General features: G+C 37.5%; 4 protein-coding genes and 1 long non-coding RNA gene across 7 annotated transcripts in view; 2 read left to right on the top strand and 3 right to left on the bottom strand.

Moving 5' to 3' along the window:
- The first annotated feature begins 7 nt into the window (after positions 1 to 7).
- Positions 8 to 1,830, top strand: LOC110059799 (transmembrane protein 276-like). 3 transcript variants are annotated; one of them, XM_020766525.2, is made up of 3 exons: positions 8 to 337; positions 932 to 999; positions 1,675 to 1,830. In XM_020766525.2, exons 1-3 carry the CDS (start codon positions 109 to 111, stop codon positions 1,699 to 1,701), a joined length of 324 nt encoding a protein of 107 aa, XP_020622184.1. In that variant the 5' UTR covers positions 8 to 108; the 3' UTR covers positions 1,702 to 1,830. The 3 variants fall into 3 exon arrangements, with proteins under 3 accessions (XP_020622184.1, XP_020622185.1, XP_020622182.1); XM_020766526.2 differs by having other exon boundaries at positions 1,746 to 1,830; XM_020766523.2 differs by having other exon boundaries at positions 932 to 1,830.
- Positions 1,831 to 3,353: 1,523 nt separating this feature from the next.
- LOC110059794 (zinc finger TRAF-type-containing protein 1-like) lies at positions 3,354 to 14,098 on the bottom strand. The gene is made up of 4 exons (XM_020766518.2): positions 13,438 to 14,098; positions 11,750 to 11,988; positions 5,735 to 5,946; positions 3,354 to 4,720 (listed from the first exon to the last, which is right to left on the bottom strand). The coding sequence occupies exons 1-4, from the start codon at positions 13,630 to 13,632 to the stop codon at positions 4,341 to 4,343; spliced, it is 1,026 nt and encodes a 341-aa protein (XP_020622177.1). The 5' UTR covers positions 13,633 to 14,098; the 3' UTR covers positions 3,354 to 4,340.
- Positions 14,099 to 14,607: 509 nt separating this feature from the next.
- Positions 14,608 to 20,104, bottom strand: LOC110059800 (ubiquitin-like protein NEDD8). The gene is made up of 6 exons (XM_020766527.2): positions 19,973 to 20,104; positions 19,873 to 19,890; positions 19,518 to 19,547; positions 17,868 to 17,926; positions 15,551 to 15,574; positions 14,608 to 14,902 (listed from the first exon to the last, which is right to left on the bottom strand). The coding sequence occupies exons 1-6, from the start codon at positions 19,988 to 19,990 to the stop codon at positions 14,815 to 14,817; spliced, it is 237 nt and encodes a 78-aa protein (XP_020622186.1). The 5' UTR covers positions 19,991 to 20,104; the 3' UTR covers positions 14,608 to 14,814.
- A 61-nt stretch (positions 20,105 to 20,165) lies between these two features.
- Positions 20,166 to 27,253, top strand: LOC110059795 (translocon-associated protein subunit alpha-like). The gene is made up of 12 exons (XM_020766519.2): positions 20,166 to 20,358; positions 20,800 to 20,936; positions 22,219 to 22,278; positions 22,730 to 22,835; positions 23,555 to 23,648; positions 23,911 to 23,944; positions 24,072 to 24,116; positions 24,385 to 24,471; positions 24,884 to 24,963; positions 25,429 to 25,507; positions 26,030 to 26,129; positions 26,499 to 27,253. Exons 1-12 carry the CDS (start codon positions 20,283 to 20,285, stop codon positions 26,567 to 26,569), a joined length of 969 nt encoding a protein of 322 aa, XP_020622178.2. The 5' UTR covers positions 20,166 to 20,282; the 3' UTR covers positions 26,570 to 27,253.
- The window catches only part of LOC149099635 (uncharacterized), a 1,670-nt gene continuing 1,423 nt past the window's right edge, over positions 27,077 to 27,323 (bottom strand). The window contains exon 2 of the long non-coding RNA XR_016203532.1: positions 27,077 to 27,323. This exon is cut by the window's right edge and continues 276 nt beyond it. This is a non-coding gene — a long non-coding RNA (uncharacterized LOC149099635).

Genomic DNA, 27,323 nt, shown 5'->3' on the forward strand with positions numbered 1-27,323 from the left:
TGCGCACGCTGACGTTTTAGCGCGTGTTTCTTGGTAGTTTACATCGCGGGCGATTCAATATGGTGGACGAAGCAGAGCTGAATTGTTTTCAATGAATTCGGCAAAATTATGAGTGAAAAAGCCGTATCGACAGCAGTGTCTGACTTGGTTCTAGCGGGATGTTCATTATATGCGGCGGTCCATGTTCACGGAACGTCAGTTTATGCTGCCTGGGGTTTCTTGTGTGTTTCCATTGCTGCATCTTTTGGCGTTCTAAAGTTTGGAGTGGCTTTTCCAAATGTTCAGTCTAAAGTGATTCGATTGCATGCGCTTTTCACATGGATAGCTTCAACTGTAGGTAGGACTGGCAAGGCTTATTACAGCCCACCCCTACCCCCGCAAAAAAAGTAACATGAAAATAAGCTCAGCCTATTCTATATAGTAGTACTTTAGGTATTAGTGGCAAGGCCTATCATCCTGTTATCTATTATTCCATAAAATAAATGCGCGTTTGCTTACTCATCATTCACAGGGAATGGTTTAATTAGGAGTAAAGGAATTGGGTGGCTAGCCACGCCATAAATCTGGCAAAAGAGAAAGAAGCATGCTCAGTGACAATACACACTAGTTCACAGGGCAGGTGTAATGTTGGTCTCAGCAAATTTAAAATAGATATCATAATTTTCTTGTCAATTTTCCTGGCTCTGTAGAAGAGCACAAATGGACATCCTAGGCAAATAAAGAGTTTAGATAATTTTGTAATAACGTATTATCCAAATTTTTGTAATTGCATCATTAACAGTAGCCCCAACCCCCTCAAAAGAAACTAGAAAAGAAAGCAATCCCCCTCCCCCCACCTCCAGAATTTATGGATTAAAAATTCTGTAACTGTCTCATTGGTTTTTGTGTTCAATGATGATTCTCAAACATTTTTGTGCCTAATATTTTGCAGGGATTCCTCTTATTGCAGCAGGTTTCTGTTTCCATCACCACAAACCTGCAAATGCCAAGTTCCATTTGGTGAGTTCTGTGATTGCGTTTGTTCTCTCCTTAATCCACAGTCCAGCAGAAAAGATGCTAACTACAGCAGCCAGCACCATAGCTGTGTTGGGAATACTTTTAGTCACTTACATGTATTCAAACTTTTACGGGACTACTGGTGCTCTTGCTTATGGACTAGCAAGCGTAGTTGAATCCATCACATTTCTTGGTTTGCCAGGTGTAGATTGGTTCCATTACATCTTGGCTGGAGGAAATCTTCTTCTAATGCATGGGTTGATCAAATAGGGTTATTGTGACATGCAAACACTACTGTAGGAAAAAAAGGAATTAACATGCAAACACTACTGTAGGAAAAAAGGAATTGTCATAATTTTTGTCACAAGTCGTTGCCATACTTGATTGTCTAGAAAATGTCTATACTCTCCTGATAAAAGGTCACTAGAAATTCCAGTGAGGTGGGTGGTCATAATAGTCAGAAGGTTTTGAACTGGAATTTCCAGTGTAGGATTCAAACCTGAACTACAAATGATGGGTATGGATATTCTCTTGAACAATACATTGCCTCTTTAATATTTCATTACCCTGCATAGCAGTTGTTCTAGTGTTGGCAAAGCAAAGGAAGAGTAGAGTAAAAACAAATAAAATTGAAAATATTTCTTCCTTTGCTCAACCTTTTGACTTGGTTTCTTTTAGCATGATTCCTACATGTACGTAAATTAAAGATTCAGCAGCATAAATAACATTTCCCTTCCTTGCAACAACAGCCCTGCCAGACACAAATCATCAGATAGATGGAGGATTGTACGCATGAAAGTTGATCTGTAAATAATAAACAGATGTGCCAAGCAAGTTGTACAGTGTCTATATTTTGTTCGATACTTTTCCTTTCTAACCACTTACAGTAATTAAGGGGACTATGAAATGGGCATGACTTGGAGTGAGGACCATGTTACCTGTACATACAATTATTGTCTTCACCAAATAGTCATTTTACTTTATGAAATATGCTGTTAGAAAGTCTGAAGTTGTGGCATATGAAAGAAACTTTTCTTATTTAGCAATGTACAGTTCCAGAAAATATTCATACCCACCCCAAGGAAGGTTAACAGAAATTCCAAGGGGGGGGGGGGGTGGTTTCAAAAGTAAAAATTTTCAAAGGAAAGTACGAAGCTGATCTGGAATTTCCAGTGGGCTGGGGTTCAAACTAAAAAACCCTTCCATGGGAGGGATATGGATATTTTTTGGAAGAACACATTGTATTATTTTTACTCCAAGCAGTATTATAATCGGAGAAAAGACCATGGCTTTGTTTGGATTTCTGCTGTAGTAGAGACGAGGTACTGCAGGTAATGGTTAGAGATTGTAAGTGCGGGACTCCCATGGTACAGGTTGAATCTTAGGGTTAGGTTTACATTAGGACTGGGTTACTAAGTGGTTATCATGAGCAAGACTCACAATACTCTTTCCTTTCTGGAGAAGGCTTAATGCTGGAAGGGGAACACTGAATTGAACTTGTATCCTATCCAGGTGAGTCAGTAGTAGCCTTGTGAAGTTTGATGCAGGATATAGTGTGGGGTTTGAAATGAATCAACTGGGCTTTCCTTCAAGGGCTCTTGACTTAGACTCCCTGCCTGGGGGTGCAGTAGCCTCCTGAAGCCACATGCATGCACTTACAGTGAGTACTAACTGCAATATCCCCTTTACTCTGATGAGAGAATGCTAACTGGAAGTGACTTATCTTGGAAACCAAGGATAAGGGTCATACTGGGAGTTCAAGCTCACATGAAAGGACATGTCACAGGGAGATGTTGCGGTGACACGTTCCCTTGTTTGTGCTGTTACTTTTCATTCTGTGCAACACTGGTTGATGCTGCTATGTGTTGCTGCTACATATCCCTGGAACATGTCCTTTTGTACATGCAGACCTTATAGATAAAGAGCAGTCACTACAATTCTCCCACTTCAGTATCTGGCAAGCTTGGTTAAAAATCAAATGTAGTATTTTTCGCATATAACTTGCGGTTGAAATCAACAACCCAAATCAGGAGAGTGAATTGGAAGCGTCAGAAATTTCAAGTCAGGTAGCAGCTCTTGCAAGGTCTTACATGAATGGTTCGATACCCTTCAAGGAAACAATAGAACAAACAACAGAAACAATGCCCCCAGCCACAAAACAATAACAGCTGCTACACTGTGACGACAAATAAAATTGCAAGCTTAGGAGAGCTGCCACACTTTCAGAAACTTCACCAATTATTCAGGCTCAGTTGTCCCTCATGTTAATAGTGGCTGTAACAATATATTTAAAAAACATGAACACTGGTGTAAATAGGCAGATCAATAAAAGGATGCAGTTCAAAGAACTCCTAATGTACCATAATGGCAAACTGCCTGCATGTTCTTGTTTATTTACTGATATTGTTCTAAAGCTGACTTACTGCCATTACTAGCTTTTCTCAACCTTGACTAACAGGTCTAGTTCAATTGCTGTTTAATAGTTAATTCTGGTTTATTACAGTTATGTACATATAAAATGTGCAATATTACTCTCTGATATTGAGAGCTATTACAAACTGTTAAAACTGAGTTCATTTCAAATTGTTACACAGTCATGTTCAAGCCCAGCAATATTCAAGCAAAGAAATTAATATAAGCTACTGTACTTGTATACCTATATTAGCTTCTGCAAAGGTCTTCTCTTAACACTTCAAATAAAATATTTACATCAAAAAGATGGATTTAAATTAATTTCTGATTGTTCAAGTAGTTAGGACGATGTTCACCATTAATTCATCAGGCCCTTTACCTAACTAGGAAATGGGCCTTTAAAAAGATGGAAGTGAAACAAAATTATTTTTCTCTTTAAGATGCCATGTTCAAACATAACACTTTCTTAGGGGAAGCTGAAAGACAAAAAAGAAATCGAGGATACCGGCTAGAGGAAATCTTTGGTGTTAACAATCTACACATGACTATGATCCAGGATCATCAGTTTTACTCCAAAGGAAATATGTTACTAAATGGTCCTTAAGTAATTTCATTCTAGAACAAAAATTATTATACTATTCAAACTGTTGTCAGTGACAAAGACTTGTAATGATTGCTAAAATTTATATTTAAAACTCTCTCGATCCATTATGGGAAGTATTTCTACAACAAATCAAAAAAAATGTGATAAATCAAACATGATTGATTTAAATATACTTGGCATGCATTTTGTAAATTTTTTAAACATAAATACCAGTGTCAAGAAAATGGCACCTTTACATGCTTTATTCCAAATATTAACAGGAAAAGTCGAGGGCATGGTTGGTAAATAAAACTATGTACACTCAATTCTTTGTACAATAAAATTATTCTTAATCTGAACCAGGAATCTGGAATATGATCATTCTCAACTTAATTGTATTTGCCTCCAGCATCTTGTTGCATTCTGTGGGGTCCAACAGTACAAGGTCATGGTAACTGCTTTCTTGCAAATCGCAACTGAACTCCTGTTGATGAACTTCAGGTTTGATAACCAAGTCACTGAAAGGACTCCGCAGCATTAAGAACTTGACATTAAGGTTGACTTTTCCCTTCTGTACAAGCTGATAAGTCAAGACACGCTTCAAGCTTTTCTCGTTGCCGACAACATTTGCTTTTACCACCCACTGTTGGCCCAGAGCATGAAATCTACTGCTTTCATAGCAGAGCTGTGGTAGATAGTCATCAGAACGGTATGGCTTGAGCTGCAAGTCTACAGATGTTAGGAAGATTGTGAACATGAATTGGTTAGTAGGAAAGCATGCATCCCTGTCAAATGTTCTGTGAGAATGGAGAGTATGTAGTGCAAAAGTGCAATTTAACTTTTAGTTTCCACAAAATCTCTCAGCTCAGATGAAACAAATACAGTTTTGCAATAGCAAATTGTGGAGCAATTTTATGGCAATTTGCAAGTTGCTGCTTTGCCTCAGTGCAACAGTCTTCAAATGAAAATAAGTTTGATTTACATGAAAATGAGCTTGTGAGTAAAGCTTACTTTCAATGAAAGGTGTAACACCTGAGACTTGTTTTTAAAATGTCAGTAACCTGTACAGAGATTCAAGCCTTTCAGTGTACCTAATGAATAGTATTAAGACCATATTTGGTCAACTTTATTTGCTTTAACATACGCACAGAATCATAAGTCTAAAGTCAGGCTAACAGGAGGAATTACAAGTTGCGGCAATACTCTGAAACTGAAATTTTTGTCATGAATGCAATTGCCCTCCCACCCGTAGCTGCAAATTAATTATGTGGTTAATAACCAGATACAACATATGTAATGGATGAAAACGAATCAAATTCAAGCAGTGTTAGTAGTATCTGTGAAAGGATTTTGGTCTCACCATGGGTTGGTACTAACCAAGCCTGAAAAAATCGGCAACAGTCAGAACATGATCAGTAATGATGATGAGAAAAACAACAGTGTCACACCAGTGGCAGAAAATAATCAGTAAGTTATTGACTAAAGAGCATTAAAACCAACTTCACTGTCTAGCTAAGATATTAAGTAAATTATACACCAGATATAGCATTTCATTTTGAGTAGTCAACAACACAGGAAGATAAACCAATGTTGGAGGAACTAACCCAGCACAAAGGAAAACAACAAATAACAACTGATTTACTGGATAAAGCAATTGAAACAAGCCAACAGAAAGAATGGAAAATACATTATTACAGACACATTAATTATAGACGTTAATAACAAAAGAATAACAATATTAACCATTTATAGCAATCTTTTCAAAGGACAGCAAGTTGAGGATGTTTTGGAAGAGTTCCTGCTCGTTCTTGTGATTCTTATCAACCACCTCTAACGACTCCATAAGTTGTAATCCAGTCATGCCTGGATGAACACAGTTATCCTCATGATCCCTTTGCTCATGAAATGGACCCTGCCACAGGCAACCTAATCTTTTGAACTTGCAGTGCACTGGCCTGAAAAACACAAAACACAAATCAAAACAAAGACAAATGGGTTATCAACAGTTGTTTAAGGCTGAAAGATAGAATGTGGAAATTAGTATGGTTGCACGTTGTTGAAGGAGGATTTCCCCACCTGTCAAGAGAAAGCAAAGACAAAATATCAATATTCTCTGGTCAAGTAGATATGAACCTCTATCACGTCTTCTAGTGTTACAAAATGAAACTGAAACTGATACTAAGCATCATGATCTCCTTTCTGCCTTATCTTATCACAACTCAACTTGGCCCATTAGTATTTCCAACTTAAAATATTCCAATATAATCACTGTTTCTCAACAAATTTATTGACCACATTCAGACTGGTTCTCATCTAACAAACTCAAAAATTATAATTTATCTTTTAGAGCGGTTTTCAATTGATTTGTCAAAAGTAACCAGGCAATTACTCTGGTTTTGGTTTTACTATGGTTCAAGTTTGGCTGAGTATTCTAATTGGAAAGCTTTTGGTTTAGTCTTACAACGCTCAATTGAAAACTGCTCTACGAGTGGCTCTTAACTTTGACAAGGCTTGTGCCAGTGCACACAACTTGTGTTCTGTTACACTGTACAACATTTAACCCCAAAAACTGGCAATGGTAACCAAGTATTACACTGCTCTTGTGACTAGTTACCATGGCAACAGTCCAGTAAATCACCCTTTTATGACAGCAACTCCAACCCACATTTCTGTTTTGTTTTAATTGGTGTGCAATGAAATTGCACTGTCTGAAAGTTACAAAAAGCTCTATTAAATTCACTGAAAATTTAGGAGGGCACCACAGTAGCTTGTTGACACAAATGTTCACTGTTTTACGAGGGGCTCTTGGTTTAGTACAAGCAAAACAATACATGGGTATAATTGTCAATGATCCAAGTTAGGCTTGATTTCTACCCCTTCTTGTATCCTGTGTCATGCCTCCCTCTTCAGGGGAGGAGTATAGAACCCTTTCCCAAACTCTAGGTGGTAGTCAAACTCCAAACTAAATCAGAGCACTGGGTTTCTAACTTCCATATGCCTTCTTAGAAAAATGTAAAGGCACTTGTTGCAAGTCTAACGATGTAAAAACAACTCCCTTAATACTGGCTTGGTCCTAGGAACATCCTAGAATTGTAATTTGAAATAAAAGTACAAGATACCAGTTAACTGTTTACCAATGCTATTTATAGCAACATAAATACATGGCTTAATATGCACACAGCTTATGAACACAGTGCTCCTAAGAAGTTACCAGGACAATGACTTAAACACAAGCAGCAGTTATCCTAAATATTTTTTACAGCTTGATTAAGTTGACCTTGGTTAAGTCATAAGGAAGCTGGATTATTTTACGATTTTCTTCATTTAACTTAAACGCATTCCATAAATATTACTGTTCACTTGTGCACAAAAATAACATGTTTTATAAAATGATACACATTAGTCAGATAATGGAGGCCTTTCTTTAGAGACATTACTTCATAAACCACTGTCCCAGGATTTTGTCACAAAAAATTCCATATTGATGACACTGAACATGCCAGGTCCAGAAAAAGCCTGTTTATATAGTTGTTGCTATACAGTTAGCCTGCGAGCAGGCTCCCATACACTGTGGCACGAGCAAAGATGAAGCTGTGAAGCTAAAGCTGCTTTGTGCCAGGCCCTTTGTCTTTAGCACCTTTGCCTTTGCTTGTTCTGCACTGCCAGTCAGTCAGTCAGTCAGTCAGTCAGTCAGTCAGTCAGTCAGTCAGTCAGTCAGTCAGTCAATCAATCAATCAATCAAACAGTAAGGATCCTATATTTCAAGCCAGTAGTATGGAATTTTTCAGCTAAATCTTTCTTGTGGTAGTTCAGGAAGTAAGGTTAAAGAAGATGTCCATTTTGTCGCATCTTATTACATTACCAATATATTAGTAACATTAATGCAATCTGATTATTGTTTTAAAATCTCATGGTTGGTTTCATCACCATCAGATCTGAAAACAATACATATGGGTTAACAACCAAGCGTGAGAACAAGATGGCTGGATGTTGGCCAAGTTCTGTTTGCGTGTTTATTGACTAAGCACATTTGGGGTCTGTTAACACACACACAAAAAGACTTAGCCAATATCCAGCCATCTCAACTGACCAAGCTGGGTCAATAAAGGATTTATTATATGGCATAACAAACATTTCCTTGTTGGGCACTAGCCTGTGTCGCAAGTGTTCCAGTACAAAGAGCTATTTCTGCATTTCCACCACACACAAGTAAGAGTGAGAGCAAAAAAAAAAAAAAAAAAATCCAATGAAGCAGGGGGTGGTAAGACGAGCAAGGGAATGCTTGCTCCCAAACCCTTTCATTTTGAAAAACCTGTTTGCCCACAAACGGGGCTCCCCACCACCCCTATTTTCCTTGATTGTTTTTGCTCTTGCATCAGTTTGCACATGGCCAGAATGCAGAAGCTCTAATCTCACAGGAATGCTTGCTACACAAGCTAGACACCGCAGGTAATCCTGTGTAGGCAAGATAGCCCCTCTTTCCTGCTCTGGTATTCAACCACAGTGCAAGATTTGGTTCATCTTGCCCACATGCTGAGCTGCCATATAATACTTTTTGTTACTGCCAGCAGTAACCTCTCATTTGAGTCTCTTCCTTTTGTCCACTTTGTTCCTTTTCTGGTCTCCACAAACCTAAAGCATTAACACTAAAACACTGACATCTGATGGCCAACCTTTTATCTACAGACAGATTTGTTAAAAATTCCAATTATATGAATACAGAATTAGTGTATCAAGTGCAAGACAAGGATTTCTTAAAAAATTCTGCTCTTTGGGAAATTGTGTGCATTTTTGGACAAAATTAGATTTCAGTTTTAGGAAAGTGAAACTGATTTAACTGTTAAAGTAATTACGTTGAAATTTACTGGAATGTTCATTGTTTTACTGTCAGTCAGAGGTACAATATATGAAACTGAAACTGCAAGAATAATTAATCTGAAAGGTTTCTCGTTTATATTAATGTGGCGAAAAAAGTTATTGCTGGTGAATGTGTTATTACACAGTTAATATGGCACTATTGTTTCTCACAAAGTGGTCCCTTGTGATGTAGGTCACGATGTATTGATCTTCATCAGGTGATGAGTGTGATTAGTTATGTCTCCTTATGTTACCAATAGGTTGGCTGCAGTACGCAGATTTCCATGACCTCAGCTGTGATTGGTGAATTTTGCTTCTACCAGTTCTGTTGAGTTGAAGTGCAAAATGCAACAATAACAGCAAAGAATGAAAACTAATCAATCACAGTCAACCATTGTGCTGCTTAAGGTGGCATGTACCCAATCGACTTCATCACATGATCAAGACTAGCATCAATAGGGCTCCTGCTCCACCCAATAAATCCCACTATTTGTATTACTCCCAACCTCACTTATGAGCAAGTACCATGCGCTTATTTTGGAAGTGGGAGTCCAGATAGGAATATTATATTTATCTGATCTAATATTATTGTGTACAGACTAACTGTCGAGGTTGTGTACCATGAAAAAAGCCCAAATATTTTTCTGTTTGCTCTAAACTGCATCAGATGATAAGTGAATTTGTTACACCACACATTTTGCTCTTGTTTTTGGTTGGAATGCTGGGAAGGTACTTGGTGAATGTTGAATTGAGATTGCAATATTAAGGTGGCTGACAAACATTTAACAGCTCTTTCCATCACTTATACTTTGATTGATCAATACTACCACTCTTTGTCGTAAGATCCTACAACAATGGTACTACACAAATACCCAATCATTGGTAGAGTGTTTTAATAAAACTGGTTACCATAGCAACAGTACAACTTGTTTAAGGCACTTTTAATGTCTCTTTAAGAACCTATAACTCAAACAAACTCAGCGACCTCCATTTTTATAATGGCATCATGTTACTGAAGTAAGCAAACTTAAAAAAATTCTCAGGAGGGGTTCAAAGCAACCTTAAATTTTCTGAAGCCCCTCTTCTGAATTTTTTAAAGTTTGCACACTCAATAACGTGATTGGACAGTAACAAATGGAGGTTACTGTGCTCATTTTGAGTTAAAATCACGTAAAATAAAATTAAGGGTGTTTTTAACGCATTGAACTGCGGCTATGGTAGCCTGTTATATAGAAAGGATGACCACACTTTTTTTTTTTTTTTACAAATGATTGGATAAGTGTGTTAACATTGTTTTAGGATCATATGACAAAGAGAAATGGTGTTGATCAATGGAAATATGTGATAGAAAGAGCTGGAAATTGTTGTCAGCCACTTAAATGAATGGTTGATGAGTGCCGAGTCAATTGGTTCTTCCAGTCCTCATGGGTTAATTGACATATTAACTATTGGTATTGCACAGTGGCATGATCAAGTATAGCTTTGTAACTCTCTTGTAGTTTTCACTGCCCTTGGACTTAAGTATTCACAAAAAGTGTGACCGGCTTATTGACCCAATGGGTAGGCCTCATGGGAAAATCTATTTGGCTCAAGTCGACTTGAACAGACTCAATACAGTGAGTGAGATCCATGCAAAATGGCCAAGAGCCAAATATTTGCCCATCAAGGTTGAACGAGTTCTGTAAATGCCATCTTTACTCAGCTTGACTTGTAAAAATGTCTTATGATGTGTGTGGAGCCACATAGCACATTCTGGACCAGCTTATGTCAACCAGGACCCATCTAGCCCTACACACATCAACTTGTGAAATGTTTCTAAACAACTGCATCAAGGGGGCCGCACAGTGACAGTCAGTTTTATGGTTTCATGGTGTGCCTAGCATTCCATTCAACAGTCTCCCAACAATACTGCAACAATGGCCATATGTTTACCATCTGACTTTGTTTGAAACTTGACATTTCTGTAGACATTTCATGACGACAGTTTAACTGTCAGCACCTGACTTTCACGTATTGACTCTAATGGTTAGTGAAAGGAAAAAGCCATGGCTCATTATCTGTTAGTTTGGGGAAAGCAAATATTTGAAATATCAGTTGCCCACAGTTGAAATACCTTTTGACCACGGTTTATTAAAAAAAGTATGTTAGATACAGTAATGGCAAACACACATTCACCATTTGAATCCATTTTATTTCAACTCTTCAAACGTAATATTTATTGTCAAGAGTCTAACATACAGAGATTGCTACCAGTACTAAATACAGTAAGACCTGTTCAACATATGACACTGTTACACCTACACTATATTTTAAAGTTCATATTTGTTGAAATTACTGTACTAACAGTAAACCACTAGTATTATTACAAAAAATACATTAAGCATGCTCTTCATTATACAAAGTATACTACCATTACAAAATTGATTGTCACAGAATTTTTCTTTGATGTTAAGGCAAGATAGCAATACCATGCTCAAAGTATCGGTGTTATGTTATGCTTGTTTAATTAGGCAATTTTACTATGGATACTTCATTCATACAGATTTTGCTAAAAAAACACATAGATGAGATGCAAACAATATGTTTTGGTCGGTGGGAATGACTTGCAAAGTTATGGTGAGGGTAGAGAAATGCTGATTCTACGAAGTTAGAATCCAGCTGCAGAATGATATCAACCCACAGTGCACCCTCCCCATTCATCCCTCCCAACTAATTCACACAATCAGAGATCAATGCAAACAAGTATTTTTTCACTGTTTTATTTCATCAACATTATGAACTCAAAAACATATCAAGGGCTGCAAAAAGACTGAGAAACAAGCAACAGTAAAACAGTAATTCAATGCAAATCATTTCAATATTGAAGAGAATGACACTGATACAGTAAAAGGGCTCACTTACCTGTTTAAGCATTCTTTGTCCTCATGATTTTTCAAGCAGCTTCGCGGTAGTTCATGACTGCAGTGGGAACATTCTGTGGGAAGCTCAGATATGGCTTTCTCGACAGCTAAGTTACGGGAGCAGACATTGCGATTTATTTCAGTTCGGCAGTTTGGACACGTAGATTGCTCATTTTTTAGTCGACTATCAGCCAAAAGATGCGTGAAACAGGATGCACACATCAGGTGTCCATTACGACACTACATTGAAACAGAAAAAAGGGCTGAAGTCAACATCACACAGAACACACAAAATTTGGATATTTTGGTCTTTAAGTGGCTGTTCACACATTGGGGAGGGGTGGGTCAGGAAAGTTTGGTTACGTGTAGGGAATCTTGGGAAAAAACTGCACATTTCGTAGCCAAAATCATGTTAACAGTGGCAAGTAAGTAAACGTAATACACAGTTCAGAACAAAATTAAACTGGGTCCATCAATCTTTCTGTGTTTTGGTAAACACCACTAAATCACTAACTTGAAGACAATATTTATTAAATTCAAACTTCTCAAATAGTCACAGGTTCACCACCTACAGATCTTACTCTGTCATGAAATTCTATGTTATGACACGTAAGAGTTTTAAACGAAAGCAGCCTTGGTACGATGATTTTGCTTCTCTCATTGAAATGCTGTCACATGATTTAAGACTTAGCATTGAAATAACTCCACCAGTCCCCACCTAGAGTGTTTTATGATTTTTCAGTGACACATATAAAAGCCAGAGCAAAAGAAAGTGATTCAAATGGTGCCATATATTGGCAGGTTTCTCCCTGTGTGTTTGAAAACATCTATTACTGTAAAAAAATTAAATTAAATATTCACATATAAAATATTAAAAACAAATTATTGTGATAACTAAACTAATACACCAACTGATTGAAAAAAAATTGCGCAACCAGGGTAAATATTTTGTTTTTTACTGAAGCGTGTCATGTTACAAGAGCATCGTGACAGGCCACGTGAAAATGTCGTGCAATGTAAACTTGAAACAAAGAATGTTTCAAAGTTTTAAACCGAGGTCTATCACTGACATAAATATTTAAATACTGAAAAATCTTTCCCATTCTATTTACCTTTCTTCAACACCAGTAGCTGGCTATGTTCGCAAATTACAAAAACCACTCTACCACCAGAGCAAGTTGAAAATACAATATCCTTGAGGGCATGCCGGCCGGTCGAAAATCAACAGAGCAGCAAAATTCATGGAGCTTATAAAGATCTCCGCAATTGTTCAACACAAAAATTTGTTTTATACAGTGTTTGCCAGCTATCAAAAATGTAACCTATTATTCAAATAGTATTGCGCAGTTCTAAATGTTCATGAAACTCAAACAACGGAACGCCACGTCAAGTAACCTCAACGTGTTGAATTAAACTCATGGAGTTTTGTAGCACCACACCGTATTTGATGAAGCTTAGGTTTACAATTCATGCATGCAAAAGCTGGATTAGGGTGTATCTATAAACATATCTTGATTGGATGTAAAGCAAAAACAAAGCACGAATGATGCAGGTATTGATGGATGTGACCAGAATTGACATCGGCAAAGAGTGTTAACCCGAGTACAGAAAATCATTTTTAAAGATAACAGAGATTTGAACAAACAGCGTGACATTTTATACACTGTTGTAACTCAGTTCGATTCTCACCTGGAAAACGGACTTGGTGGGCAAATCGAGGCAAACGGTACAACTCAAAATGTCGTTCAATCGCGCCTCGAGTTTACCAAGACGATCAATTTTTCTGTCTTCTCTTGTCTTTACTTTCTTCAAAGGAGGCTCGATATTTTCTTTTTCGGAAGTGTCTTCTACCTGTATCGAACCTTCAGCTTCTCCCTCCGACATACTCCCCTTTTTGATATAAAATCCTACGCCCTTCAAAACACCGCTCAATCGATAGTTTGTTTTGGTCCGGAAAAGATGATGTAATGTTTACTACATCTGCGCCTGCGTCACAATGAACGAGCAAAGGTCAACAATCCCAAATTAGGCGAAAGGAAGTCACGAGACCATCACGTGGTATCCAACCGGAATCTTAAAATTCTTAGCTCAGCGGCAATGCCCTAAAAGATAGGTCTGCTTGGCATACACATAGAGCCGCGAAGAAACGTTGACATCAACGGGACAAATGGACATAAATTTCACTACAAAAGTTGTTGTAATTTATGGATCAAATAGATGGTAGTTGTTCCTGAGTATTAACATCAGAGCTGGCTAGTTAATGTATAATTTTTGGTGTCTGTTAAAGTTGAATTACTGTTGAGGTTGCTACTTTTGGAGAGTCACGGTTTTGCTACTGACAGGACTTGCTAATGACCATTAAATTTTATAGCTAATTTTGAAAGGTCATCACTTTTTTGAGGCCATTATTTTTGGAACTTTAAAGTATATAGTTTAATTATATAATAGTCAATGAGCTCATTAATAATTTTTTCCAAGAGGCATTATATTTACAAGTTGAACCCAAAGATGGTTTGTTTGCTTACAGAGCAGTCCAACTGAGAGAGCTTCTATATGAACTCAATTGACCTGGCTGAGATACAACCTTTTGAGAATTTCTAGCTCATGAACAGGCTCTCTGGTTGAGACCCTAAGTTGTCCTTCGCCACAGTGATTGCTTTGCATTTGGATGAAACTATTCTAGTCCTATGTCCACCCTTCTACAACCCCTACTGTCACCTCTGCCACCACCCCCCTTCATTAGAACTTCATGCTTGACATTTTGTTGTAGCCATTATCCTTGCAAGAGTTGTGTCTACAGTTAGGTATGTCTGTGATATGTTGCACTGGTTATGAACAAGTCCATCAACAACAGTAAAATTGTACTTTGATATCCATGCACATATTTTATTTCATAAAAACTGGTCAAAAGTAAATACAACACTTAGGTGTGGAAAAAAGGACATGGATTTTCTTGTACTTATTTTACATTCCAGCCTTCCTACAAGAAACACAACTACAGCATTCTATCACTAACAGCACTGCACAATGACGGTACTTGACAGGTAATTAATACTAATTCTTTTGTTACAAAAAGCCCCCCCTCAGGGCGAGGACAAGATGAAGAACAGATCCACCTTGGATCTTGTAGTCTGCAGCGGTTTTGTCATCATTCCTGTCAACAAACAGGTCAAATAATTTTATAATAATAAAAACATTATCTAGGTTCTATCTGTTGCTATGAAATTGCAAAACAATGAAGCTGAGAATCACGAAAATTAGTCATGAGATCATAACATAAGCCTTTTTTGATAGATTCCATTAAGCAGGGGTCCATATTGGTTTTTCTCCAAGATGTCAGCTGGGCAAGTATGCCAGATAACATACTTGCCGTGGCAAAATGTTACTTGCCAATTCAATAGAGGAGGGGGGTGAATAGGTTTTCGGATCGACGGATTTGGCCTTAAAAAGAGCACAGATTGTGGAGTTTTGCAGTAAATTGAGTGGATTCACCGATTTTGCAAACAAAGTGGATCATGGATCAGCTGTGAATTTTGTCGCGGATTCTGGATTGTGCCTGTCTTGATGTTCGAATCTTGGGTTTTAAATGAAATTTGGATCATAGATCTTTCTTCAGCCTTGGTCTGGATGTTACATGTAATGAGTTCATCCAAATTATTTCTTTTTTCGAACAAGCCTACTGAAGAAACTGTTAGATTCTCAAATGTGACCTTATAAAGATGTGTGGCGATCAGCAAGTAAAATTAATAAATCAAGTTTGAAACCTTCAATGTACTGGATTAAATACAGAAAGTATACTTACATTTGCTTTCCACTAAATATCAACCTGGAATAAAGAAAATAAAATTTACAAGATATTTGTTTGAGTTCTCAACTTGCACAGGGCAGAGCAAGATGGAGAGGTACTGTTGCTAGCCTACATTCTACTCTGAGGTAGACAGGTGTAAATAAGAATATGAAATTCTGAAGTAGAAAGATATCTAAAAGAATAGACAAATGATACCGTTTTTTTTGCTTTTTACTAGACATGACAAGGGTAGTGAAAGTTACAAAAAATACAAATACTTTGTTCCAGCAGAACTCAGTTCTTGTACATTATTTATCAATTTTTGTGCTCTAACTATAATGCAAGTTACAATCATGGCAAGCCCACTTGGTATTTTCCCACACATGTTACAAGAATTTTCTCCACAGAAAAGTTCAGAGGGCTTCACAGATATGCCAAAAAAATCAGTCATTAAATAATTGATATCAGACAAACATACAAACAAAGAAATATTACATGCATGGTTATTGAGATAAGGAACATCACAATGTACAGTATAGTTTACACCATTAAGTCAACCACTTAAGTCCAACTGGCTCATCTCTCTTGCTGCATTACTCCAGTTTCTACCCAGAATACTTGATCCACGGTCAGCATATTAACCATTAGGCCATCATACTTCTTGCAATTATGCTGTTACTAAGTGGAAAAGCCAAGACAGTAGGGGATGCTTTAAAAACAGTTTTAGTTTAGAGGGAGGCTATAATGACCTTTATTATATGGCTGAACTGGTTCCCGATGAAAAGGAGAATTCTGCTTGGTTCCCAGTGGTCTAAATTTTGCAATACAGACTGCTTAGATGTAATGCTCGTGAAATAATTTCGCTGCATCGCTTTTTCAAATGATTGCACAAAAAACAGTTTTTTTGTTAAGGAGAAATCGTTTAACCTTCCTTGCTGGACAAAAGAAATGTAAATGCATGCTTATCTTTTGTGTGCAGGTTTATCTAGAATGGAATGCAGAAACACATCAATTTATGATCCACAGATTAAAGCAAGCCATTATAATAAACATGTTATTGAACTACAATCCTGGTCAAAAGTCTTGGGACACTTTGCACTTTTGCTATCACATGGTCTTTCTATCCACCTCCCCCTCCCCACCCCCTTCACAATGTTGATGTTGATTCACCCAAAGTAGACCCACTATTCCAACACTGTTTTTGGGGGAGGGGGTATGGCAAATTATATAATGACTTCCCACTCCAAAATAACGCATCACCAGTTGTCATTTTGTCAAGTGTCCCAAGGACTTTTGGCCAGGATTGTAGCTTGTTTGGCCCATATTGGAGAATATTGGTCTTGTCTTTTTTAGCAAGTCTATGGATTGAGCTACAGGCAAGGTCCATAAAAAAGGAACTTGGCCAATATTTGTCTAAATTATATGGACCTCATGCTAGTTCAGTAACTTCTATTTATTATATGGCTACAATCTTGGACAGAATAAAATAAGAAATAAATCTGCGACCAAAACACGCCGTATTTTCCCCCACTGAAATGGTGGGAAGGGTGGTCTCAATTTTTCATTTAGTTTGACCAAGATAGTAGCTCCATGAGCAGGAAAGATGAACCGAATCCTGCTTTCCTGGCACACACACACATCTCAGGGGGTGAGGGGGTATTCTGCTAAGTTTTATACACGGAGGCTCTACCCAAAGGTCTGACCCCTACCCTTTCGCATACCATTTTGACAGAAAAGATATCCCTTTCACATACCTTCTTAAGACCAGTGCATCCCCTTGGAAAGAAGTTAACATCAAGCATAACCAGAAGAGATGTTAACCACAAAAACAAGTCCTTTATATTCAGTTCATGTTCATGTTGGACTTAAATCACAGATTTCTCTACCCTTTCATGTACCTCAACTTGCAAAATCCCTACCCTTTTGTACACCTGAAGCCTGAAACAGGCACTCCTTTCAGGTGGAACCTCCCGTATGGACCATTATATGGCGTACCCCCCCTCCCCCCGCCGGCACTCCTAGGGGCTGTGATGGGCTATCTGAGCAGGCAAGATGGTGCTATCTTGCCTGCCCAGGATTACCTGCTGTGTTCTAGAAATAAATGTGTTCTTTCCCAATATAATAAAACCTTTATTGATCAAGCTTGTTCTGTCAAGATGGCTGGATATCACCCATGTTCTTTTGTGTTTTTATAGACCTCGACTCCGTCTCAGTCTATAAACCTTCCAAAAAAAATTGGCCCATATTCAGCTATCTTAACTTCATGCTTGGACCCGTGTGTATGACTGTTAATATAATATCACAAAAGCTATAATGGATGGCATGTTCTCACCTCTGCTGTGGGGGAGGGATTCCTTCCTTTTCTTCAACTCTTTCTTTTATTCTTTCTACCTTTTTTGATGGAATTGGGAGATAAAATAATTTTAAGGAGCCAAAAAAGTAAATGAAAGTCTGCACTCTGGCTCATTTAGCCTCTGATTTTGCATTAGATTATCCTGGTTTAAACAGAACAAAACAATATGAGGTATGGTAAATTATCAACTAAGTCACTCCTCTCTAATAAACCCCGCCCCCCTAATTAACCAAGGCCGCCCTCTCTCTCTGGAGCCTCCTCCTCTCACTTCTCTCCTTGTTTGTAACTAAATCATCCAAAGACAGACTTAAATTATTCACAAGTGCATTTTTATCATGTCTGGGTACAATTTTAAATACAGTATTTGCAAGCTTTGGGGAAATGTTACTGGTTTGTCGGGGTATGGGGTAATTCTGAAAAGAACTGTTGTTGGTGACTGATGTTTTGAGAAACGTCATCATCAGAGTCAAGTTCAGAACTACTGTCACCCAGATGATCACACTATATGAACAACTGATAACCAGTTACTTTAGTACTCAGAAAGAATAAGGTAAGATCCTTCACTGATCAAAACACTGCACAAAAAAAAGTGTTACGCTGGTATAACCTGCCAGTGTGTTGTTTTAAATAAAATAAGATCCCTTCTTTAAAATCTGCTTGAACTAAATAATCTCCTCCCTGAAGGGCTTAATAGAAAATCTATGACATTACTACACCCCCCTGGATGAGATGCTATGTCATTGCAGCTAGATCCCCACATTTTTTCTTGGATTACATTTTTAAGATGGCCAGTTCCCATTGACACAACCAAGTTGCAAGAGGTACTGTGAGAGTGGTACACCTAGCTACAAATCAACTTGAAGCTGATAAAGGTAAATTAACTGAGTGTAGCGAGTTAGTGAAGCTGAAATTTTGAGTGTTAGTGCTTTGTCACTTCTGTGAGAGAAGTGTCCAGCTCGTGAACACAAAGTAGTGATCGTAACCAGTTTTCTCAATCTGCATCCAGTGCATTACCTATGTATATTTGATGAATCTACCTCCCACAGACACAAAAGTACAAGTGAGTAAGTCCACCAGTCAAGTTATACCAGCACCAAACCATCGTGATTAGGCCATTCCCCTTTTTTCGTTTATTGTGGAATAAGTTTTCTGATTTTGGGTCGGTTGGTCAGAAAAGGAAAAAAAAAACAAAAATAAAATTGGAAAAGGAGTCTGGAGCTAGGAGGCCCGGTACCTCAGCATAATATCCATGGAGCCTGGAAACAACAAGGTGTGGTTACAAAGTCAACATGGCGGCAATGGAGGAAGGAAAAATCAACGTCGTTGTTAAAATCAAACGAGAACAGGGAAAAAACTAAAAATCTGTAAGGCAAAAAATTGCTTATGTTTCAGATTAAAGTGACAATTGTTTGAAATAATGTGTCACTGCCTTCATCGCCTTCTGCATAACTTTTTTTTTTTTGAAAATGTGAAAATCTGAGTTGGTTGGATGATGCTAAACAGAGAAAAAAGGGGATGGCCTTATGCAGCATGAAAAGTTAGCAATAATGAGCTCAATGGATGAACAGATGGGATACAGGGACCTTGAAGGTTTTAGTGATGGCTAATTTAAGATTGATGTTATTTTACCTTGTCTGTAGGTTCAATGTCAATCTCAATCTGCAAATCGGAAATATAACAAGATAAATTCAACGAAGTCACTGTGTTTTACAGCAAAACTTAATGAGTCACAAGTACAGTACACCAAACACTTCTGGAATTTCCATTGACTGGCTACTGATCACATGTGAGATGAGGACACAGAAAGAATCCACTTGATTTGCACTCCTCTATCTTGATTCGCTCGTATTAATCTGTACCTCGTTTGCTCTAAGGGTCAGGGTTATAGTTTTTGTCGTTTATCTATTGACGGATTTCGCCAATTATATGGTGTAGGTCGCTCCAAATTAAATAATTCCCAATTCTTATCCAGTTTCACTCTTACCTCCTTTCCAGTTAAGGTCTTTGAAGATGACGGAGAGAAAAAGAAAACATCATTACAAAAACGAAAACGCAATTAACTGCTTGAATCAAGACGTTAATACCTTCACTTTGATAAGCATGCTGAGAACTAGTTCCTTAATTTGGCGTTCAAAAGGGCGAAATTTCCCTAAAGATCGACTTGAAATCTGACGGCTACTTGTACACACTGATCGCTGGCTCAATATCGGAGCGTTCTGTCGGCGAAAAGCTGGTAACTAATCAGCCGCTCTGCCGCTGATCAGTCATGTTTGCGGGGTCTTCGTCTCATAGCTCTCTTTGTTCTGGCAGCCATTTTCGACTGATTGTGTGAAAACACAGTCAGAGAATCCGTTTCCATCTTGCGAGAAGGAACGGTTTTGGAAATAATCCATCATGTTTTCTTTACTACGGAAATTTCTTTTTCTGTTTCTTTTAGTTTTACCGGCATCGCTTGTCCTGGTCGGCAATGGTGAGTGACTTAATCTTGCGTGATTCAGCGTGTGTGTAGTAAATAGAAAGTCTGAACATTCATTGTGTGTCTCTTATGTCCTGTGATGTTTTAGGCATTTGGAATGATCGTACCGATGCGAAGGTATAAACAGCTTGAATGAGGCCTTCCGAGAGATGCCTTTGGTGTCAGAAGTGTTTTACTTTTGTTGTCGTTGTGTTCTCTCGACTGTTGCTTCCTTCAGTCCGTTCTTGGAAGAATGGAAGCTGTTTTCCTTCGCTTTGGGCGAATGATTTCCCCTTGTTTTGTCTGAGGACTGGATATCAAATAGCGCTAAAGCCATAGCTAGTAGCAGTTGGATTGTTTAGACTACGCAGACGGTTCATTTCCTGTTTTATACTGATTTGATTTTTTTTTTTGCCGCGTTGTATACGTGGCATTAAACTATTGGGACATGACAAGATGTGTGTGTAATGGCGCGAGAAGATGAAGTGGAAAACGAGCAGGAGGTCGCGCAACCGACTGAAGCTGATGCTACAGAGGCTTCTGTTGACGAGGAATATGTTGAAGATGTTGGTGACGATGTGGACGATGGAAAGGTTAGTGTAATGTCATACACATCTTTTTGCACTAATTGCTCTTTTGAAAAAAAAATAACATTTGTTGACTTCCTTCCTGCTTTCCAATTGAATGTAGCCAAGAAAATCCTCTGTTTTCCTTAAAAAATTAAACTTGTAGTACAAGACAGGTACAATAGACTACTTTTTTGTTACTCTTTGTATTGTTATTTAGAAGGCATTGTTTGTCTATGATTTCTCTAGTTCTCTATCCAGTCAATTTGCAGGTTGCTATGCCTGTGAATTACAAGGACAGAATAAAGCAGGCCAAAAATCCAAGTAATCACATGCGTAGAGCAGTGCGTAGTGTTAAAACGAACTCGACAAGAACTTCTGACTACGATGTAAACAGAGTTTAATTGACAGAGATCAATGTTCCATACAGACTCAAATGAAATGAATCACGTGCCAAGACGAAGGTAGAATTAAACCACATGCTGTAAGCTTAGCCGTAAGTCGTATAATGTAAACTGTATGCCGGTTCGAACTGAAATACAATAACGAAAATAGAAGCTAACGTAACTAACATACCGAAGTATAAAGATAAAATAACACAAATGAAGAAACTATTGCTAGCATTCTCAATAACGTCCGTAACATGGAAGTGTAACATAATCTGCACTTATACTGATCGTACGGAAGGCTGGAAAACGATTAATAGGCTACACGGTGTGTAACTTGGACGGTACTTTTATGGCAAAATAACCCTATATTGGAGATATGGACCTAATCAAGCGCGATTCCGAGCATACAGAACTAACTAACCGATTTAGTAACGATAAAAGGAAACTCAACCGAAACAAATAACAATAGAAAACCTAAGAACTAACCCTAAAGAACAAGGAATAGATTACTCACTTTGGTTTGCACACGCACTGAACTTGACTTGATAGAATAGACGAGTAACAGTGTATAGAGAAACTATGGCCCAATGCCGAGTAGAAGTTGACGCAGTGAAATCTGCACTTGAACTGACCTAACCGAGGAAAACCTCGTGGATATATCTAACCGGAGAACACGTACGCAAAACCTAGCGGTTATGACTATTTCCCTAACGGACATAGCAGCTGAAGGCTGGTCAACCACAGTAGATTAAGTAAGTAAGTAAGGCCTTGTTTGAAAGTGACAATTACTTGATAACATCTACAGTAAAGTAAGTTCCTGCGACCAAAAAACAAATTAACATCACGTTTCAAAACCAACAATGCCTGCCCTACATTTATGTGTAATAAAATTGAAATTCTCTTTTGTATTTTCAAATAAGGTTGACACTGAGGAAGAAGAAGAGGAAGACAAAGAAGACAGTCCTGCTCCAACAGACTCTGTAAGTGTCGAGTTTATTGATAATATAATATATAAAATATAGAGTGCAGGATGCCAAGAAAGTCATGTCTGTTAGCCTGGTGCTATTTGATTTTGTAGTGGAGCTAGTCTATGGGAAAGTGAAAATTTGAATTCTTCTTACCGAAGTACTATAAGAAATGGTGTTGTTGTAATTTCTAATTAATTATTGCACTAATTAAACAATTTCGGGAGGGTTAGTATTAAACGCATTTGGGCAACTAGTACATAAGTATTTCCAATTAATTTACCTCATCATTAGTCCCATAAGTCAAAATGTCAATTCTCCTCTCTGATTGCTTTATGTTTCAGTTATGTTCGTTGGGAGAATTTTGTGCTGTATCAAGGAAATTTTCCCACTAATATTCTATATTGCTTCACAATATAGAAAGAAATTGGGATTGAGAAATTTTTTTGATTTTGTTTTTCTGTAGAAAACTGATGCTGAAGCAAGTGAAGAGGAAGAAGAAAAAGAAGAAACTCCCAAGCCATCTCCAGATGCTGATACAGTGATTCTCTTTACCAAACCCTCTAACCAAGGTTTGTTCACTGCTCCTGTATTTGATTTGTTTTAGCACTTGACAAACTTAAATTATGTGTAATTAGGATTATTAAGTTTCTGAAATTTAATTGCTTGGTCCCACAAGCCTTTGGCTAAAAACGTTGACCAAGTGTAAATAAAGGTTGTAAATTATTTTATTCTATTTTTTTCAAATTGCATGAAAAAGGTTTTTCACTGTTTAAGTTTGGCTCTGTCCTCAGAATTTGCTACATTTAGTAACTAGTAACTAGTTCATGAGATAAATCAAATTCTGGCAATTCCATATCAAATTACAACCTTTTTGTAATGCACTGTTTCATCAGCAATATATCAATATATCTTCATCTTCACAAAGAAGATGAAGCACCTTGAAAATTCTGAGGATTGGAAACTACATGCATGTGTCCAAAACTCTCTGTTTGACCTGTAGTGCCATCGTTATACAGGGTCTGGAGACAAATTTAAGTATGCAAGGTCTACTTCTGCAGTGTTGAGTGCATATTTGAAATATGTCAAATTTGCTGTAAATTGACTCAATTAAGCTCTCAATATTACTTTTGTCTAAAAAGTTGGTCGTCAGCACACTTGCACACAATTCTGCCTAAAGATCTGGTTTTGACAAAATGCAATGAACACTGTCAGTTGCCTGTAGGGAATGCAAGTAAGTAAGGGCTTAATTTATGTAAGGTAATCCACTGTGTCTGTTCTTCATGGATAGAATTTCCTGCTGGTGAAGTGATCAAGTGTCTCATTGGTCTGGGAAATAATGGCAAGAATGATTTCATTGTGGAACTTGTTGAAGCATCTCTAAGGTAACTACATCCTATCAGATGTTTTGCTCTACACAATAATTTGTATTTCACGTCTCTCAGCATTTCTGCAGCATTTTTTTAGCACTTCCAGGACTGTTCCGTATTTTGAAGGCAGTCTCATTTTAGAATCAGAAATTTCTATGTTGCTTACCTGGTTGGGTTAAGTATTTGTCAATATTCCATATCAAAATTGGCAAAGAGGGTATCAGTCTGGATGTTGCTATTGCTTTAAAGTGATTTTATTGAAATATGTTATTTTCAGGTACCCTCAAGATTACACATACTACATTCAAAATGTAAGTACAATGTACGTGTAAAAAATGTTGTCATTATCTCTCATACACAGTGACTTTGGAATACTCAGAAAGTACTTAAAACTTATCAGCCTCTCTGATTGTAAACATTATTTTGTTATTGCTACAGTTCACTGGATTCCAGTATAACACAGTTGTACAGCCAGGCAGTCAGGTATGTCCTCAACATTCACTTGCTGAGTTTTAAAAATATTTGAGAGAAATTGTTCAGTTATGTTTATTTACATTCAGATATATTTGAATATTGTTTTTGATTTTGGCTCTTGTAGGTGATGGTTGGGTTAGTGCTCTGTCATCTTTTTTGCTCTGTAGCTTTGAATCATTTTAGTTATTCAGTGTAACTTACCACATTCAATTAAAATATGTTGATGTGTACATGTAATAATGAGATTACATTGTCTTTTTATTTGTGACTTCAACAGGCTTCTTTTGAATATGCGTTCAAGCCTCATGAATCTTTTGGAGGACGCCCATTTGGTCTAACTATTAACTTGGCATACAAGGATTCGGTGAGATATTTATGCTGAAAAAGCCAATCAATAAAGCAAGGCAGGAAAAAACCCAGGTCCGATTGCCCAGGGCAAGTAAATTTTGCTCTTGGGCAAGTGACAAGAGAAGTTCAGTGGCCCCAGGGGCAAGTAAAATAAGCCTCAGTAGTCTTGTGAGTCTGAATAAAAATATCAACTTGATAAATGAAAATTTTCAGTCAGAAGCTATTTCAAAACTTAAGACTACAAGATTAGTTAACCACTAGATTGAAAGCTTGGATTAGTTCGGAATCCAAGCATACTTTGTGCACTGATGTTAATTTCAGATATGTAGTATTTTGTCATTTATATGTCAAGTAATCTGCTGTATACTTGGCAATAACTACAGCTCACAGACAATGAAGGGTCGTTTTTTTTTTTCTGTTCAACATAGGAAGGCAAGCCATTCATGGATGCAGTGTTCAATGAAACAATTAACATTACAGAAAGTGACGAAGGAATTGATGGTGAAACGTAAGAACTGCTTGGTTAATTGATTAAAATGTCATCTTGCATTCATGATGCTTAATTTAATAGAGTTTCGCTTAGAGAGCTTGATGATATTTAAAGAAATAGTTATTGTTTTTTTATTAATCTCATCTTATTACATTGGAAAATGAACCAAATCCTGAACTGGGATTGGCTACTCAAGCAGGCAAGATTTTTTGGCAGGTTATCTTGCCTGCTTTGTCCTACAAGGAAATGGTGCTCTTTGTGCCATATAGTAAGTACTGTCTACCTTTCCTTGTTTGGTCAAGATGTCTAGAGTGAGACTTGTTTTCCTATAGTGAGCTGTCTTGACCTCACACTTGGTCAATAAACCATATATCTATGACTTCTTGATACCTTTGTAAAAAAGGTTGTTATATTAGGTGATTGCTCCATGAAGAGTTCATTTTAAAGTAAAAGCTTTGGTTTGTTTGTTTTTTTTTTTTTCAGTTTCTTCCTGTATGTGTTCTTGGTAGCGGTTGCTCTGTTGTTGGTCATGGCTGGCCACTATGCCTTGACTTCTGTGAAGGTAAACTGAGAGCTTGCATTTAACAGGCAGTAATAATTTTTTATGTAGTAGAACATGTAAAATGTAAATGTAAATCTTATTTATAGTGGTCATGCACTTAGCTATACAAGCGCTAAGCTTGGCTAGTTTACAGGCATGCCACTAAAACAAAGGAAACAAATATTTCAAAATAAACATAACATAGTGAAAAATCCCAACCGGCAGGAGGCAGACCAGTTGGCTATTTACAAAGCGGGACCAAGGATTTGAACTTGGAACTACCGAGAGACAAATGCCACTAGTGGCAGGGTGGAGGCCTTGAACCTGGGACCTCGAGATTACAACACCAGTGCCCTAAACCACTCGGCCATGCTGCCTCCTGTAAATGCAGAAATAATGTCCTCAGCCCCTGTCAGTCCACTATTAAGGTGGTGTAGACAAAATCCAAATGGCCTGACATTGGAAAGAAATTGAGGTGTAATTTTTTCATAAATGAGAGTAGTATAAGATTGGTTCTTAGTCTTTCTTTCTTTTCTTACAAAGGGCAAGAAACCAGCTGCTAAGCCAGTAATTGAGATGGGTACACAACAGAACACTGATATTGACTATGACTGGCTGCCAAAAGAAACCACAACAGAATTTGGTATGTTGTGATTTATGAACAAGCTTGTCACATGCCCTGAGCATGACTGCATTAATATCATAGGTAGTTTCTCTGATTTTAATTGTCCCAGGTAAAGCATAGCTACACCTCTGTAACGACCATGATGTTATATTTTAAAACAAGTATACTTACCAACAAGAGGGTGAACATAAATATGATGCAACTTCACGTGTGGTGGTTACTTGTGTTGTCTGATTTGGACTTATTGTCCCTCAATGGCATATTTCTGCCTATAATATTCTGACAAACTTGTTACAAAATAATCAATATGTATGCAATAATTAAGCCAAGTTGGTCCATCTTTGTGTTGTGATACCTATAATATTTTCTTCTTGTCTCTCTTTGTAGCTGGCAAAAATTCTCCACGTCGCTCACCAAGAAACAGGCGGCAGAAACGTAACACAGGCTCTGACGAATAGATATAAGTTATTACACTTCTTCAATGTAAACTTCCTGAAGCCATTATCTTGGTGTTTAAAGAAAGTCTGAATCATAAACTAAAATATTTCTTAGAAAGATTATGAGGCAGTTTGTTTATTGGCAGACAGCTTCTATAGGCAGACAACCCATGTCAGCAGACAATTTGTCACAATCCCCACCATGTACAAAGACTACGTGGTTAACCTTCCATAACTGGACATCTACTGAAAGCGGAAAAATAATTTTCTTATTCAATGGTTGTCCACTTATGGGAGGCTTGACCTTGCTTTTTTTTTCTTTAGTCTGCTCAACACAGAATAGAAAGCTTTTACAATCAGATGCCATACAGTCTTATGCTTGACAAAGTTTTCAACTTATTTTGATCAGCCTCTGTTGGTTTCCCTTTACTTGTCTAGTTAAAAACCAAGTTTTGGTGAGAAGCAGAAGTCAGACCTGTTGATAAATTAAACATTTAAGTCCTTTGGTCTTTGATTGGTTGACAACTGTGGCAAGCATCAACAGTATGGTTAATTTTAATAAATTTCTCAGAGCTAAGGAAACGAGTTACAATCTAACATTGTTCAACTAAAATGGCTGCAGAACACACTTCATGTACAATTCCTGACTTCAAAGCTGGAGTTTTTACACTAAAAGATATTGAATAAATACAATATTTCAAAGTAGTGAGATTTGGTCTTTTTGTTTCTTTCCTGACTAAGCTTGACCAGGAACCATTGTTGTCATTGTTGTCAT

Source organism: Orbicella faveolata, unplaced genomic scaffold, assembly GCF_042242905.1.
Source record: "Orbicella faveolata isolate gen_17 unplaced genomic scaffold, um_ofav_v1 contig_46, whole genome shotgun sequence".
Classification (NCBI taxonomy): domain Eukaryota; kingdom Metazoa; phylum Cnidaria; class Anthozoa; order Scleractinia; family Merulinidae; genus Orbicella; species Orbicella faveolata.